The 19,195-nt window shown below is 32.0% G+C and overlaps 1 protein-coding gene across 3 annotated transcripts in view; it reads right to left on the minus strand.

The window, feature by feature from the left end:
• Positions 1-19,195, minus strand: part of NIPBL (NIPBL cohesin loading factor) — a 242,471-nt gene that overhangs the window by 14,006 nt on the left and 209,270 nt on the right. For all 3 annotated transcript variants that reach the window (XM_074282637.1, XM_074282638.1, XM_074282639.1), the window contains 11 exons: positions 19,011-19,113; positions 18,110-18,208; positions 17,865-18,011; positions 14,977-15,111; positions 12,931-13,029; positions 10,377-10,430; positions 6,857-6,965; positions 5,034-5,170; positions 1,514-1,654; positions 1,248-1,341; positions 456-610 (listed from right to left, as the gene is read on the minus strand). In XM_074282637.1, coding sequence (XP_074138738.1) covers positions 456-610; positions 1,248-1,341; positions 1,514-1,654; positions 5,034-5,170; positions 6,857-6,965; positions 10,377-10,430; positions 12,931-13,029; positions 14,977-15,111; positions 17,865-18,011; positions 18,110-18,208; positions 19,011-19,113 — 1,273 coding nt within the window. The remainder of the gene's footprint in view (positions 1-455; positions 611-1,247; positions 1,342-1,513; positions 1,655-5,033; positions 5,171-6,856; positions 6,966-10,376; positions 10,431-12,930; positions 13,030-14,976; positions 15,112-17,864; positions 18,012-18,109; positions 18,209-19,010; positions 19,114-19,195) is intronic.

The following is a 19,195-nucleotide window of genomic DNA, read 5'->3' on the forward strand; positions in this document are numbered from 1 at the left end:
TTTCAACCTTAAAAATACCTGAAATCCTTGAAGTTATCTATTCTAATTTGTCTTTGATGCAAGAATCTCTTCTCTAATACCCTTTTAAAATGATAATCCAGCTTTTGCTGATTAAATATCTCTGGTAACCAGAAGCTCACTACCAAAAAGATGCCTATTTCATTTTCAGACAAAAAGATGCCTATTTCATTTTCAGACACTTCTCACTTTAAAATGTTTTTCCTTAGACCATGGTGAAGCCTGCCTCTCCCTAACTTCTTATCACTGGAATTAAAATGACTTAGAATTGTAATAAGTAAAATTAAGTAAAACATAAACCAGCATCATTCACAATTCCACAGTTTAGTAGGCAAAAGACAATTTGATACATATTGATTTACTTTTCAATATTATCATTTATTGCTTTTACAGATAAAATTTTTAAATAATGAATTAAATAAATTAGAAAATGTTACCTTACTGCTGCCTTTAAAATCTTCTTGATCAAAATCAAAATGGCGACACAGTGCTCCAACAGTAAAAAGGGATCTAAGCAGTGCTGGTTTATTTGTTGTAAGTACGGTGCTGTTTGAATCTTCTTGATGCTGAATTTTTAATTTTGAAAGTGCACCTAATGAAAAAATCCTTCACTTAGTTATACTCACAATTATGTCCCTGAATTTTTGTATTAATGATTACATAATATTTTTCTAAAAAAAGACAGTGAATAAATAATAATCTCATTAAGAACTATTCACACAAATATGAAGGTCAATTACTTTTGCATTTGACTGCCTACTCATTTTTTTTATGTTGATTCTATTTCATGGGGTAAGATATTTCTAACCTTAAAAAAAAACTAAAGTATATCCAGTTTGAATCTTGAAAATAGACAAATGGACTAGAATGTCTACAGAATAGGCAGTAAAATTTATCAAAATCCATGATTAAAACTATAAATAAATTGTTAGAAGTTAGAACAAAGATTCAATTCAATTTAATTCAGCAAATATCAGTGACGTGCCTACTGTATTTCTGGGGGAAAACTAAAGACAAACAGCAAATCAAATCTAATTTTCAATTAATTTAATGGGTTTTGGGAAAGGAGAATATTCTGGGGGTACACACCTAACATTTCTGAGGTTATCATCATGGAAGATTACATATCCTCCTACCAGCTATCTCTGGATATAAACATGATATTGAGCATGGGTTAAAAAAAATCACAGAGCTGATATGTCAATTTTATGTTCTTATAGTCAACTTACCATAGTATCTATTGAAACATGCCCACACAAATTTGTAATTTTGTGTGACTTTATTTACAACAGCCCCAAGACAGCTCACACAATGTTGCACTACCTAAAAAGATGCAAAATGATATTACTGGTTAGATAATTTAAGTTCAAAACAAAAAGCTATAATGCTCAAATTTCTTTGAAAATCCATGTGGCCAATTAAAAAAATCATAATACGTAAACAATTATCACCACAGTTAGACATAGTTTAAGTATAAACATAATAGAATACTTACTGTCATGCCATATTTGATGATAAGTTTCATTAGATCTTCCTCAATGGTAGCAAGGAAAGTTTCACTTGGGTGCTCCATCAATGGCACTACTAATTCTAAGATTTTTGCAACATTGCAAATGACCATGAAATCATTTTGTGTCTGTAAGGTCAAAATTAAGAAGGATCAAAACTTTGGGATTACTCAAAACTCTAGGAAGAATGAAAAATCATATATTTTTATTGTTGTTTGTTTGGGGGTGAGAGTAAAGAAGGTTAAAGACGTCAGCTCTCATATGAAAAATTAAGCCTTTCCTTCTACTTCAAAGAATATATGGAAATAGTGTGGAAAAACTGCTTGTCCAGAAGTCAAAAGACTTGGATTTTAATCCCTCATTTCTCACTAATTTATTACATGACCTTTGAAAAAGCTCTTCATTTTTCTGGGCCTCATTTTTAAAATGAGGAGACTGAATTACATAATCTTTAAGGTCCTTTAAAGTATAGAGAGATATTATGCTATTATTTAAACTAAATGCTTTAATCTAAAATTTAAAATATAAATCAAATATAATATTTAATAGGACAAAATAATTTGTCATTATAAACATAAAATAAGAATTCCTTCAGTGAACTAGTAAAATTTTAAGTCTAATTTTTAAAATTAAAAAATGGCACAAGCATAAGAAAATGTCATGTAAAAGTGACTTCTCAAATTGATGAGTTATAAATGCCTTTAGAGATTTTAGACAGATAATTAACAAGAAGGAAGACGATCCTGAAAACTAGAATTCTATTTTCCAAAGGGGTACTTTTGGAAAAACTTTGCCCTCTCTCATTTGGCTTAGCCAAGGAACCTAGCTTCTTAAAAACCAGAAGCATTCATTCTATATTCATTGTGTTTATTAAGATTCCAGTTAATATTATGATTCATTTGCTGAATTAACATTTATTGCCTAATATATACAAAATGCTGTGCTAAACATTGGGCAAGTTGCAACTAATACAATCTATGTATCTATCTATTGTCATGGCTAGTGTCCTCCCAGAATTTGCAATCTAACAAGAATAATATTACACACACACACACACACACACACACACACACACACACACACACACACACACACACACACACAATTTAGTTATACAATAGTTAAAATGCAGAATAGACTATAGAACAAAAAATGGAGAAGGTAGCAGCAGAGCTCAGTCTTGATTTATAAGTAGGTTTCAGTAGCCATAAATAAGGAATTAAGAGGCACATTGCAGGCATAAGCCCCCCCCCCCCCAAAAAAAAAGCAGAGAGTTAAGCAAGTGTCCAACTTCTAGAAAGAAAACTTCGAGTAGCTTAATGTGATCACAGCATAAATAATATAGCTGGTAGGAAAAAGGCTACAAAGATATGTGAGTTAAATCCTGATCATAAAGGGGGCTTTAATGTCTAAGGAATCTGTATGTGATATTATAATAATAGAATACCATATTTCTGAAATGTAAGAAGAAAGTGAAGAAGGCTGCTATCCCATCTGGTAGGCCCCCTCCTTGTGAAGGATATAGATAAGAGGAGACATAGGATGGGAATGCATGAATGGGTGATGATCTATATTGTTGGAGAGAATAACCACAAATGAGGTTATAGGATCAGTATTTTTGAGCAATGGAGAGAACTTCTGAAAGACTTTGAGCAAACAAGTGACACGATGACGATGGACTAATTTTTAAGTAGTGACAAGGATGAACTAGAGCAGGAAGAGACAGATTGTAGGGAGGCCAATTAGGAGGTAGTGACAGTATAATACACATGGACAGAAGGTAGTAGTGATAGAAATAAAATGAAAGGATGCAATTTAAAAAATACTAGATAGAAAGAATCAATAGGACTTTGTATAGATTCTCTATGTAGAAAATGTGAGAGAACAAAGCATGAAAGACTACATTGAGATTTGGTGATGACTGGGAAAATGATATTATCATTGACAAGTTAGAAGGAGAAGCAGTTTTTAAAGATCTTAAGCTCTACTTTGAATACATTAAATTTGAATTGGGATATCAATTTGGATATACCATTAATTAGACAGTTGTAGATTCAGGCCTGAAGTTCAAGGAGGGAAAGGAATGTGCCAGATTGGATATGTAGATTCATATTAAACTAAAAGTTCAAGTTGTAGGAATGGATAAGACTGCCAAGAGGGTAAATCAAGAAAGATCACAGGAAGATGTGTCAAGAAAAAGACAAGAAGGAACTGTTAAACAAGTAAGGAAAATCAGCAGTGTGTGAGTCATAGGATACAGGGTGAAGAAGAAGGGTATCAAGAAAGTGAGTAAGGCCTACAGAGAAATCAAGAAGACAATTAAAGGTTCTTGGATTTAGAGATAAGGTTCATCTGGTAACTTTTGAGAGTGATTTTGGTAGAGACAGAACAAATGTTTAACTACAAGGGGCTGGGAAGTGAATGGTAAAAAGGAATTGGAGATATTAAGTAGAGATAATTTTTCAAAAAGATGAGGCAGCACAACTCATTTTCTTCTTCCCAAGAACTAAACAAAGTCAGCAACATGGAGTATTATTATTTTTTTTTAAAGAGTGGGAGAAAAAAGGCCTAGAAATAAATGAATCCTTTGCATGAGAATCATTAAAAATACCTTTTTTAAAAAGCACTCAATAGTATCTTTCATATATACCATCTCATTTGATTTTCACAACATCTGAGGCAGCCAAAACAAGCATTCTATTCTTATTATGGCAAGTAAAAATTTGATGCTTATAGAGAGATACAGTGTTTACTCTGACCATTGGTGACATCCTGCCTGCACGTTCTTCTGCCTCTCTACCAGTGCTCTCTTCACTACATTTCTTTCTTTTCGATCTGAACAAGGGACTACATATGTTAGCTACAATACAATTAATGGAAACTAGTCATTTAGGAATGTACTTAATGACTCTATACAAACAGAGTTAGGGAATCACATTTTTTTCCTTGTCCTTGTGTAACTTCTTGCCTCTTTTTTCCTGGTGTACCCTGAGTTTTTTCATCTTAAAAAAAAAAAAATCCCTCAAGACAACTGTTAACTGTGGGCAATAAGTTTCTATCACCAGGGGTTGACAGTAAGTATACAGCAAACAGGACAAATCATTTCCTTATTCATAGGAAAACATAAAGTAACAGTAATGAATGGCATATACAGAAAAAAAAAGTCCCATGACTTTAAAATTTAGCTCTTAAATAGGCTACGTAGATCTATCCTGCACATCTCTTCATCTTTAATAAGTTTCCGCCTAAGTTTTTGTTGTTATGGAAATGTATAAACAAAATCATACATGCTATATTATTTGATTTTATTAAAAAATATACTTTGCAACACAGATTAATGAAAAAGTAAAATTTTAGTGTTACCTAAGGACACACCGTGTATTTTCTTTATACTCAATGTTTGTGACTTATAGGTGAAACTCTGGTTGATATTTCCCTTTATAATATGAATTATAAATGTCAAATCTTTCATCTTTTATTTAAGAAAGGCACTTTTCTGATACTTACGCTACATTTAGTGGTAAGGTATGGTTGCATGGTCATGGCATGTTTGACCATTAGCTGGGGTCTGATTTTGCTGAATAAGAACAAAGTGGTTATGCAAGCTACCAATCGACCAGAATTCACTCCCTTATTGTCAGAATCTGGAAAAAAAAAATTAAAATGAAAACACAGTGGAAACTGTACAGAATACAATCTAAACTGTTTTACTAATTCTGGGGTAGGGGTAGGGAGGGAGAGGAAATAATATAAATTTGTGTAACTGAACATAATAGAAAAAGTTTTTACTTTCAGAGGTGGGGGGATGCTTAGTGGTGTGAGAGGCTGAGCTGGGTGATTTCAGTGATAGAAGCAGCAGATGAGGAAAAGTAAGTTAGGAAAGGGATTTAGCTGTGGTTGGAGAGAATCTATTTCAATGCAAGTAGCAATTATTAGGCATCTAAAGTATATAACACACCGTGCATTGTGGGAGATGTATATTTCACATAAGATAGGGTTCCTCTGCCCTAAAAGGACATGAAAAGCTGAGGTTGTAACACAAAATGGGGAATAAGATAAAGATGGTTAAAAGAGTTGTGACAGGCTGAAGAGTATTAGGGTTAAAAGAGGAAGTTTCCATTTGGGGGGAAAATTGCATTACATCGGCCAAGGTGAATTTTTAGAATAGGAATCAATAATCCTTTTAGTCCTAAAAACAAAAGTAATACAATTGGACTATCAAAGGTAGGGATAAATAGAGTAGGTAAAAGAAAGAAAAAGGGAATAGAAGAAATGTGGTAAAGATAAAAGAAAAAAGACAGAGGTGAATATAGTGGGTAAAGTATTGTTCAAATTAATTCAGATGAATCACTCAATAGGATCTGTGTCAAAGGATGCATATATTTCTTCTGGAAAATGATTTATTGCTGACTGTTCAGGAATTATAGAGCCTTATAGTTTTATATTATCTACATTAATATTGTCATATTAACCCTGATCTTAACTGTTTATATATGAAAAACTAAAATCATGTATTTATGCTAAACTTCAAAATTGAAATTTGGCCAAAAAACCCCAAAAAAACCCAAACAAACTAGATGATCTTTGTCTGACAAAAGATGCAGCTTTAATTTAAGGGGTTTCATGAAGCAAATTTAGAAACAGCTTTCAAGGCCCAAAATCAAATAAACAATTAATTAAAAACCCTCATAGAATTAACAAAAAGCCTATATTTTAAACTTGTAAATAAAATCAATTTTTATTCAATAAATTACTTTAAAAATGTGATTTAGAAGAACTGCAACTCACCTCCTGTTAAAAAATTCTAAAATGGAACTTTAAAACTTTTTGAAAGAATTATATTAAGTAATGTTGGGCCTGGAGTCAGGAAGACTCTTTTTCCTGATTTCAAATCCAGCCTTGGACATTGGCTGTGCAACCTGGGCAAATCACTTATCCTTTTTGATCTTAGTTCCTCATATGTAAAATGAGCTAGAGAAGGAAACAGCAAAGCACTCCAGTATATTTGCCAAGAAAACCCCAAATGGGGTCATGAAGAATCGGACATGACTGAAACAACTGAATCATGATCTTACTGAACAACTTTAAGAAGTTTATTTAAAAATGTGTAATTTGGATTTCAATATCATAGACAAAAAACCCTCTATCACATTTTAATGAAAAGAAGAAATATGAATCTTGTTATTTAGAAGTATATGGGCAATTAAAAATTACTTGTTAATTCACTGACTATGCAAAGAAGAAAATGAGTACAGAAAATTGTCAAGTACCTTATTTTATATATGTGCTTACATATATCAATTATAGAATATATAAAACATGTGACTTACCAGCTAGAGATTCCTCATATTTAAGGATATGCTCAACTAAGTTATCAACAAGCTGAGTACAAGCTTTTTTCACAGGTTTATATGAAGCATCTTCTTCTGACTTCAAAAGCTTTATCAGACAGGGGAAAAAAATCCAGTAAAGTTGTTGAATACACAATTTAATATGGTGCTTTGTACCCTTAAATAAAAATTCTGCAGTGTAAGCAAATGTATCCAATAACTTCATAATGCAGATATAAATATTATGTTCTAAAAAGAAATTCCAACATAATCTTTTAAAAAGAAAAGGGAAAGAGGGTGACACAAATAGGATAAAAGACCTTTGACTTGGTAAGTAAACAAATGAAATAATGTGTTTACAGCAGGAATATAAGGCCAAATCACCTCTTGAAAGAATTTAGTAGATAGATATTTTTTGTTTAAAAACAAAACAAAACAAAAAAACCCAAAAAAACAAAACAAAAAAAAAAACAACACAAGGTATGGTATGAAAGTTTAACTTTGCTTAGAAAAGCCTTGTTTTATTAAGTAGGCAAATAAATACAGAGAATTTTTCAAAATGCAGAGGAAACATTTAGAATAAATTAAGAGAAACTTAATTTTTTCCAAACATACTGAAACAGTGCCTGATGATATGAACTTAAAATATGAAAGAAAGTAATAATACGTTTTTTATTAGGGATCATAGTCTTAAGAAGGGAGGAGGAAAAGAGCAACTATAGACATTCCTATTATTCTTCCTTCACCATTGTCTCCCCCTTCAAGAGGCCTTCTTCATCCTGTCCTTAAGGAGAATGAGGTAGAAAAAAAGGGCAGATTTTACCCTCTCGAAGAGTAAAGTGGTAGTCTGAATTTAAAGAAAAAAATGGAACGTTAATTTAATTCCAGTCTATGATCCCTTATAAAAAGTACAGTTATCTATTTCTTTCCTATCAAAGCTGACTACATTTGCAAAGAATCTCAACTCCAATCTTAGATTCATAGAATCATAAGTCTAGAAGTGAATATTAAGCTGATAACCTTTTTTCAGGGCTTTAAGAAACACTGGGTTCTGTAAAATAGAGGGTATTACGCTACACATAACTTAAGTTTATAGTTATATATATATATCTATATATCTATATCTATATATAGACATATAGATATATATAGTTATAGTTATAACTGCTAAATAGATGGGCATAGAATAGAAAAATTGATAAAAGTCAGGATATTTTGGAGAAAAATAACTATTTTCTTTCTATTCAATAGTAAGCCTTTCAACTTACACAGCCTTTACTAAGTGATTACTATGTTCTAAGAATTGGAGATACAAAGAAAAAAATGACATAATGCTTCCCATTTGAAGGATTTTATTCATTTTCATGTCTGCATCATAATCAAAGTGAATTTGTGTAAATACAAACTATACCCTTCCCAGTCCCTGGACCTGCAGTTTAACATTCTTTTCTTGCCTTCATCTGAATAGCTATCAGGACTTTACCTTTTCTAGAAACCCTTGACAATCTAAATGTACATTACCTAATAATCTTTTCCTATTCTTGCCCCCAACAACAGGGCCTTCCTTTGTAAATATATTTCACATAAGAATTTATTATTTATATTTTTTATATTTGTTCACTGTTTTACTTTACTACTTCTAATATATTCATGTAGGTTCTATTGATTTGAGATAACATGTCCATTAAAGTGATGAGGTTTTCTATATAAAATTTTATCAGCAACATCATTGAGGAATTTACATGTTTATGAAAACAAATATCAATACAAATGGCATCAAAGCACCTACAGTAAGATAGAACAACAGTAAAAATTGGAAATAAAAAAATTTTCATCTGGGCCTGAGCAGTAAGAATTCCACATGTTGGCACGGAAGTAGAAAAAGTATTCCATTTTCTAGAATCCACTCAATTTAATTATTCCAATAATTCCCTTACATCATCACCATTTACCCTTTTCAACTCCCAGTTAATTCTTAGTATTTACATGTATAGATAGATCAATTGTTGCTGGAGATAGCTATATTTTGGTCACATGTCTATAATTCTGTACTTGTTATCTATTTTTTTAAAAAGAAAAAATGGATTTTCCATTTCTTTTATCAAATTATAAATCCCTCTATGGCATAAACTACATATAACTGTCATATCTACTATTGCTATTATTTGGACAGAATGGATGCCAAGTAATTGCTGCTGACTTATTGATTAAATAAGGAGGAAGTATTGAAACAGAAGTTAGCAAATTAGTAACTGATTCAGTAAGTATTTTAAAAAGCCATACATGATACTACCGAGATGCTGTGGAGATCTGATTGTTTCAACTGATGTTACCAGCACAGCAAATAAAAAAGAACAGTTAAGTCAACAAGGTTATTGGTGGCAACAGGTGGGGCCAAGCTTATTCATGATACCTTAGGTGAGTCACTGCAATAATATAGAAGAGGAAATACATATGGTATAAGGGTTGAGAATTTTACTTATTATTTTGTCTTTTACTTGGGGGGACTAGACCTACACATTCATTGTTATAGAGAATAACCTTTAGAGGCAATTCTTTCTCTATGCTCTATGAAAACAGGCACTGTCTTTCTTTAAGCCAGCCAGAACTGCTAGAATTGGAAAATATAATCTCGTGGATCAGCATGTTGCTTAGTAATGTTATTTATAAGATATATTGGGACCTATTGATAGTTGGGGCTTTGAAAGGATGTGATCCTGTTAGTATCATCCAAATCAAAGACTACTCCGTAGGAGAGAGGCTTGATGAAGAAAAGGATAGTGTGGGAAACTAGTACTTGTTCTATACTTGTGTTGTAAGAAGAATGTTGGTTGAGAAGTGTGAGCTGACTGGCCCAGGGACACACAGGCAGCAAGTCTTAGAAGAGGGACTTGTCGATAGGCATTGTCCTCACATCATAGCAGGCTTTCTATTCACCAAACCATGATAGCTCTCTTATGATATACCAAATTCAATTCCTGATTATTTATAAGGGTTTTTTTTTTTTCATACTTCACTTTCTGCTAGGCTTTTCAACTTATTTATGAACTGTGTTGTAAGTCTAAAATAAAAGGTTTTAGGAAACAATTTCATTTTTGTTATTTTTTTTTTGAAAGAACAGGGGGCAGCTAGGTGGCGCAGTGGATAGAGCACCAGCCTTGAATTCAGGAGGACCCGAGTTCAAATCTGGTCTCAGACACTTAACACTTCCTAGCTGTGTGACCTTGGGCAAGTCACTTAACCCCAGTCTCAGATTTAAAAAAAAAAAAAAAAGAAAAAAAAGAAAGAACAGCTTGTATTTCATCCATTTTGGTCTGAATTTCCACTGGCTAACTTTGTTTTAAAAGATCTTATTTAAACTTAAAAAATATAAAGTTAGGAGTTTGCAGAAATGGATAACAGGATTTACCAAATGCGAAAAAAAGAAAAATATGAACTCAATATTTTATATTTTTATGTGTCAAGAGTAGAAGCATTTCTTTTGAAATATTTACAATCAAAAATCAAAAGATATACTCACATTTTGAAGAAGCTGTTCAAACCAGTCATATCCAGTATCTCTACAGGCGGCAACCTTAGGAAAAAAAAATGTTACAAGGTCATAAAATGTGCATTTCTATAGAAGAATATAATTAAAAAAACAGATTTGAACTTAACTTCTATTTATATAAGTATGGAATTATAAAATTGTTTTTTAAAAAAAAATCAAATCAATGCATATATTTTTTTCCTCCGTCTTATTTGGCTAAATAATTTGATGTAGAGGGGTAGAAGTCTGGAAAAGTATACTTGAAACAAAGATGCTTACCGCAGGGTGTTTACTTATTGTGACTGATAAGATAATGATTCTCTAGTTCACATATACTTAGTATGGTGATGGAATAGTTCTACAGTTGGCACATGCTCAGTATGCTATACTGATTTAATTGTACTAAGGTATTTAAGGGCTGAGAGGACTGGAGACAGAGAGACAGAGAGACAGAGAGAGACAGAGACAGAGAGAGAGTGTGTGAGTGTGAGGTGTGAGTGTGAGTGTGAATGTGTGTGTGAATGTGAGCTCCAGCAGATGCTACAGTCATTAGAGGTGCCAATTGGCCCAGTCACTGGCCAAAGATTAAGGCAGACAGCTAACATGTCTGGCATAGGAGGAACAATAGCAGCTGAAATTAGTGCTACCCCTTTGAGATGGATATTTCAAGGTGAAACAGGAGTTTTTACTCCTTTTGTAGTACAAAAAAAATCCCCATCAACCTATGGGGAAGAGACATCTTATAATAGTTGAGTAGTTTGGGCTTTTTAGGCAGGGCTGCTGTTAAAGGCCTGCCTGCACTCTCACTTGTTCCCATTCAATGGAAAACTGACACACCAGTGTGGGTAAAACAGTGGCTCTTAACAAGATAAAAAATTCAGGCCTTATTAGATATAGTACAGTACAGTATAGTACAGTACAGTATAGTACAGTACTAGAGAGTACAGGAATAAAGGGACTTTTTCTTAAAATGATCAGTAGCATCTATTTAAACCCATCAGCAAGCATCATATGTAATGGAGACAAACTAGAACCATTCCTAATCAGATCAGAAGTGAAACAATATTGAATCACCATTACTATTCAATATTGTATTAGAAATGCTAGCTTTGGCAATAACAGAAGAAAAAGAGAATAAAGGAATTAGAGTAGGCAATGAAGACATGAAATTATCACTCTTTACAGATGATATGATGGTATAGAGAATCCTAGAGAATCAACTAAAAAACTACTTGAAACAATTCACAACTTTAGCAAAGTTGCAAGATACAAAATAAATCCACATAAATCATCAGCATTATTATCAACAAAGTCCAGCAGTACAAGATACAAATCTCCCTTAATTTCTGATTCAGACTTACTTTTCTGGAGAGTTTGGTTCTACTTCTTGGACTGAAAAACTTCTAAATGTTCTGATCTATTGTTGTGTGCTTTCTAGAGCCCCCAAATTGAGGTGCCAAGACATACCATCTGGACAAGCTCTCTGGAGGATCTTAGGACCAGTCTTGGTCTTAGTGGAGGAGTAAAGGAGGCAGGAGAGCCACCAGGATGATCAAGAAGGGAGTGTCTCATTTCCAGTCCTCTCAGCCCTTAAATACTTCAGTATGATTACATCATTACAGCACATTAAGTATGTGCTAACTAGAGAACCATTATCTCATCAATCACACTGAGTATGTGTTAACTATAAGCACCCTTATAAGTATCCCTTCCTTCAAAGTAGAACACATGTGGTTATGCCCTCCTTGACAGCTCAGGAAGGGAAGGTGGGCACCAAAGGAAAATGGGGAGCCAAACCAGATATTGTCAGCAGTTTTCCTCTGGGCTGAAGGGTCTTATACCTTACCCAGAGTTCCCCCACTATCTGCGGCCCTCTACAATTTGATCATTGTCTGAAGGAGGCAGGATGTAGCAATATACATGATATATGTTTTCAAGTATCTAAATAACTGAAGAAGGGTTTGACTTGTTCTGTTTGAACCTAGAGGGCAGAAGTGGGAACAGTGGCTAGAAATTTACAGAGACAAATGTAGGATTTACATTAGGAAAACTTTTTACTAATCAGAATTATACACAAAGAAAAAAACCCTGCCTTGGGAGGGTGTGCTATCTCCCTTCTAGTGTGTCTTCAAAAATAAATAAATTTACAGCATCACCATTTTCAGGTGTGCTGAATCATGATTCCTTGTTTCTGTATAGGATAAATTAGAGGATATCAGAAATCATTTCCCAAACTCTACTTTCTCTTTTATCAAGTTTTAGGGGGCTGAAGGAAGTAGATGAATGGAACAAGTATCAACACTACCAGATCTTTGGTTTTCTTCAGGAAAGTCCTCGGTGGTGAGGGGTTGTAAGGATAACCAAGCTCTTGATTCTCTCCTAATACTGCCTATAGTTGTAACAGAAGGACTCACAGAGGCAACAAATGTGGGACTGGTATCACCAGACCAAGTTTACTGCCTTGCAATCTAGGAGTCGTAAAATACGAACCCAAGTAATACCTTACACATAGAAATCAAGTCCTTGTTCTAATTTCAATTCTTACCACATCGGTGATATTTAAAATCTTCCTGGTCATTGCTTCTTTGTCATGATGAGGAGTTGGAGTAAACCAGAGTTTCTGGAATGTTTCATTTACTAATTTCTAGAAAACAGAAAAGTTTCAAAACTAAACAAACAACTCACACATTTCAAAAATTCTAATTCAAGCAAAAACGAATTACTTAGAATCAAAGAAAAAAACAACAACAAGAATTTCTACATGAATTTTCACAATGAACCAAGAATGAATTTAAAGTGTGTTGGCTATTTTTCACTTACATTTTTGTAATGAGCAAAGTTTTAAAGTATAACAATAAACATGGAAGAATTATTTTCATTGTTCTAAAAGTAAGAATTACTTTGCATTGTAAGAAAGAAAATTTTCTAATTTAAATTACAAATATTACAGATTATAAAAGAAAAAGCCAGTATTTTATAATTTCTGAAAAGAACACTTAACTTTGTAACTTAAATACTTATAATTATCCAAGCACAATAAGTTACAAAGATGCACCTGAAATGTTTTCCTATTATTAACTGATATAGTCCTAACTATTGGGAGAAATGAAACTATTAGAGTTAATTATCAATTTCAAGGCATTAACACATCTCTCCCCTCCTACCACCTCAATATAATTTTTCAATTGGGTAAAAAGACTGAATGTTCATTTACAGAGAATGAAGACAGAGGGCAGGCACTCCTTTTCAAAATCTTTAAGACTATATGAAATAATCAAATATTCTCTCTTTAAGAAATTTAAATTCTTATCTAGAAAAATCCTTATTTCACAGATAAGAACAATGTGACTTGTCAAAGGTCAACTAACAAGCCAGTTGCAGATTGAGTATTCCTATCAATATTTTCAATAATCACTCCAAATAGCTTTCTAGAGAGGTTAAAATGAATGTCTTTTAGACAAATCAATTGAAAGATATAGCATAAACTGACAAGAAAGGTCTTTTTCATTTTTTAAGGAATGTTTTGTAATTAAGAATAATTATGCATAATGTTCATCTAGTTACCTCAACGTTGGCTGTATTCATTAGCTGAGACATCTACAAATAAGCCTTACAATTCAAATTATTCTCTTAAGTGTTTTTAACCTCAAAAGCTTTACACATTATGAAGAAAAATAATTCATTTTAATTTTACATAAATGAAAAAGCTACAAAATAAAAAAGTTAACATATAAACAACTATGAATTCATAACTTTGGAAAGTGTGATTTAATGCTTATGGGGAAAAAAAGTAAATGAACAGAGATCCTTCTTTATGATGACTAATCTTTTAGCTGTAAAAATATAAATTTGTAGGTATTTATTAATTTTGATATTTTTATAAAGAAAATTCTTTTTTTGGGGGTAAAAAAAGATCAACAATACTGAAAACCAAATAGGGAACACTTTAAATCTAAATGTTACCACTATACATCTCAAAATAGCAATTTGAGAATAACGTTAGTAATCTGAGTTCTCCAAGGTAGTGAAGGTAAATAATTAATTTCCTCATCTGAACTTTTTTTTTTATCTGTACTTTTTTTTTTTTTCTTTTTTGGTTCATCACGGAACAAAAATGAGGTAAAATGTAGAGTTTTTTTTAAGAAATATCATATAAAGCACTCTAAAAATTTTAAATTGCTATTATAAATACTAGTACCAACTATTACTAGGAAAAATTTGGTGGTATGTGTGTAAAGAGAGACACAGAGAGAGACAGAGAGACATGCACACTGCACCTGCAACCAGAGTTCAAATGAAACTTTAGATCTAATTAGCAGTGGGACTATAAGATACTTAACCCCTATTTGCCGAACGTTGCAATCTATAAAATGAAGATAAAGATAGCCCTTACTTCTCCCAAGGTTGCTATGAAGATCAAATGAGATAAGTCTTTGTAAAATGCTGCGGTAGTGCAATATATATGTTAGTTATTATAAAAATTAATAGCTAAAATAAGATTATTTACTTTTGAAGTTTTTGAATAAATTATGCATATTCAAATGTGACAACTATATAACTTATTGAAAAAAGTTTTGCTCTTTCATCCTACCTTAATGCCCTCTTCATCATTTACTCTGCGAATCATTTTCACACACATCTCTGTGATTTTGGGAAATGTTGGTTGTTCAATACATATATCTCTCAAAATCTTTATTACTCTTTTCCTGACACTGATACCAGTATCCTGGAAAAGAAAATTATACCATTTTTAAGAGTCAGAAAAATTATTACAAGATATATTAATTATGAAACATGGCAGTAAACACCCACATAGAGTTAAATTGCTACTGAAAAACTGCTGAGTTTTCTTTAATTCTTAAACATGGGAGATAGTTTCATCATTACAATGTTTGAATATTTGAATATTTCTGTATTTTTAATAGTTATTAAAGTATTTACATATTAGAATTTTTTGAAATAAAAAGTAATATCCAAGATGGAGTTAAGTTGTACAGTGCATAAGAGTACCAGGCCTGGAATCTGAAATATGGCCACACTTAATAGCTGAGAGACCCTGAGCAAGTCACTTAACCCAGATGGCCTTAGTTTCCTTTTCTGTAAAATGAGCTGGGGAAGAAAATGGCAACTACTCTAGTATCTATGCCAAGAAAATCCCAAATGTGTTTATTAAGAACTGGATACAACTGATAAACAACAATATCCACAACTGAAAGTAATATTATCTGAAAATTAGAACTGAATAACACTATTCTACAAGCAAGCTTCAGATAACCATTAAAAAAATGAAGAAATTGCTTTTAAAATGCATGTGATTTCTTTTTATTTGCTAATAACTTCAATGTTATTTATAAAGTATTATATATAGCTTATTCAAATTCATGTTTACTATGATTTTGGATATAAGACTTTATACTTTTACAAGTCACATATGTAAAATATATTTTTATTCTCTCATTCTGTACCATCCCAACTAAATCTCATTTGAATGCATTTTGAGTAGTGATCTTTCATGCTTTATAAACAAACACAATTTTCCCCATTTTTCATGGATGAAAAAACAGGTGATCCAGTAAGAACTCTTTGATCTCACAGCCAGAAACTATTATTTAATATTTCAAAAGTGGAAGTATTACTGACACTGAAACTACTTTAATCTATCATACTATTCCCAATGACAATAGAAATGGTGTACATAATTATGCATCATTATACATATGATGAAAGATTCACAATGTTTTACTGGAACACTACAGCACTACAAAAATAGTGAATCCAATTTTCCCTTCCACTCCTAGAAAGGAATAACTAAAAAAAATGCTTTCCTTGATTATTCTCAGGTATTTGCTTGAACTAGAACTTCTATGTCAAATTAAAATAGCATATAATAGACTAAGACACAACCTTTCTATTTCATTTTTAAAGGTGCTGAAAGAAATTACTGCAATATAGCACAACACTGTTGTTCACAATATGAGCTTAGGGGTACAGACTATCAAAACATATCAAGGATATCATCCAGATAACTTAAGTTTCCTAAAAGAGAACTGAAAAAGGAACTTCAAAGGTTATTTATCACCTTTCTTTGCAGTCAGGATTTCAATATGTTCTGTTACTCTAAATACAGTGTTATTTTTCACTGTGCTACAGTTAATTTATTAACCTCTATTTTCTTAATTTGATTACTTTCCTTAAAACAACAACTATCAAGGAAGTATGAAAATTCTTCATATGGTTGTTCCATGTCCCAGAGAAAAAGAAACTGCAACTTTCAGAACAGTATTTTTCGAAGTTAGAATTCTACATTATGTTCTTGGTTAATATGGGTTACTGGGTTTGCTGTAAGGTGACCAACAAACATTAGTTTATATATACACCTACATCTCAATATTCCAGCTATTGAAGAAATTTTTAAATTTTACATAAATAAGCATGAGAATGATAATGCTACTATGCAGAATTTACTATATAATTCCAAATTCTAGCCATTTTTGTACATGAAGATTTTTGGTAATTTTTCTAAAATTCTTGCCCACCCTATATTTTCTCATTGGAACAAATTTCTGCATTCCAATACTGTTTTTATTAATTATGAATAAATTTTGAAAAAGGAGTAACTCATAAGGTATCAAAATTAAGAAACAAGCTTTTATTTCTACGTATGAGTAGAAATCCTAATTGCCACACAATCTTGAATAAGACAAGCCACCTTAAAACAAACCTGTCCTTCCTCAGGTAATTGCTTAAAAAAAGGTAACACTATATAGTCCAATTAACATATATATATATACACACACACACACACACACACACACACACACACATATATAGTAATGCATACTTCGAAAATTTCATTTTGTCAGTTAATACTTATGCAGATTGTATTCTTTCTTAGTAGAGGGTTTTTTGCCAACAAATTCCTCACTGTAAGGCCAAGATGATGATGGGCCTCTTTGGATATAAGCATAATGGCTCTTCCAACTTTATTTTTTAAAAGTATAATATGAGTTTTACAACACCAGGAATAGTCTATCAACAGGCCTATAAGTCAAAACTTTTCTACATACTTGATATACTTTATTAAATCCTTCACAAAAATTGTTTTGTTTTTATTGGTTGAATCTGATTCTTGAATTTTTATTAAAAACAGCTAGGTGGCGCAGTGAATAGAGCACCAGCCTTGAATTCAGGAGGACCTGAGTTCAAATCTGGTCTCAGACATTTAACACTTCCTAGCTGTGTGACCCTGGGGAAGTCACTTAACCCCAGCCTCAAAAAAGAAAAAAGAAGAAAAAAAAAAAAAAAAGAAAAACACACATATTAAACATTTGGGCAAAATCTCTTATATTAAAAATGCTTTAAGGATAACAATTTTTTCATCTCAAATACATGAATCAGGTGGTCTTGAAACAAAAAATTTTTTGTCTTAATAAATAGGACACTATAATGAAAATTAATGTTATCCTGAAACAAACCTACCAATATTCTTTCAATCAGCATGTCATAATACTGTTCAGCAAGCTGAGGTCGACAGAGGACAAACCGACCTAATAATTCTACTGCTGCCTCCCGGACACTAGTGGAATTATCCATTAATCTTCCATGGACACCTCGTTGCATATCCAACTAAAGAAAAATGCAAATTATGTTGTTCACAGGTGAAATTAATAAGTACAGAGAAAAAACAATTTTTGTTTCTTGCTTTTTTGTTTTGTTTATTTTACCCTTGCTAAAATGCTGGGATCTACAGCAACAACCTCAGATAAACACTTCATGGCTTTTGTTCGAACAGCTATTGCATTTTCACCAAGTACTCGTAGTATCTGGTAAGAAAGAGTAAAAATTCTAATGAATTCTATAAAGTGGCAAAACATACAAAATGCAAAATGGTAACAATAAAAAAATTAATAAAAACTAAAATTAAAATTTTGAAAATCTTTTCCTTTCATTATAATAAACTTGGTAAAGTAGGATAATGTAATCTTGATGGCTTAATTAAACTAGGCAAAAAGCAGCACATGTAAAAAACTACAGAATTCTATAATTTTGGACATTTCTATTGGCTTAGTAACCTTCAACTTAATACAACTTTTACAATGATGTTTCAATTGCAATAAGGATATGCAATTCCACTGATACCTCTGTTCAACCGATTTTATTAAGGTTATCAGCACAACTGAAATTGTTAATTAATAGTGAGTTTATAGTCTTTTAAATCAAAGTGTCCCAAATTAGAATTTCTAAAACTATTCCTCTAAACTGATCACCAAGAATGATAAAATCATGCACATTTCCAGGTATGATCTCTTTCTTAATCCTTTTCTTTTAGGCTTAAGCATACCACAAGTTTTAAATGATTTTCTAAAATAAACACACTGCTAAAAAGTAAAACAAAAGATTTTAAATATATCATGACTTCCCAATGCCATAATCTATCTGATAATGCCTCATTATGCATCAATAAAATTCATATTCAGATAGTGTGGCATTTTTTGACATGCCTGTGTGATTTATCATGGCTTATTAAATAATTATATTCAAGAATGCATATTAATGTATGCATAGTGCAGGTCTGGAGTTATTAAATGAACTTCATTTCATTGGATAAAAACTTTCTGAAATTACCTGTGTCAAATAAATATCGAAGCTCTGGGCAAACGGCCTCATAGAGGCCAAGTATCTTACAATCAAGCAAGCATCTTCATAATCCACAGTATCAGAATTCATTCTGTAAAAAGTCATCAAAAATTTTTTTCACAGTTTTTAGAAAGGAAAATAAAATTAAAAGTGTGATTATTCTTGTGTGTGTG

The sequence above is a fragment of the Sminthopsis crassicaudata genome, chromosome 1, assembly GCF_048593235.1.
Source record: "Sminthopsis crassicaudata isolate SCR6 chromosome 1, ASM4859323v1, whole genome shotgun sequence".
Classification (NCBI taxonomy): domain Eukaryota; kingdom Metazoa; phylum Chordata; class Mammalia; order Dasyuromorphia; family Dasyuridae; genus Sminthopsis; species Sminthopsis crassicaudata.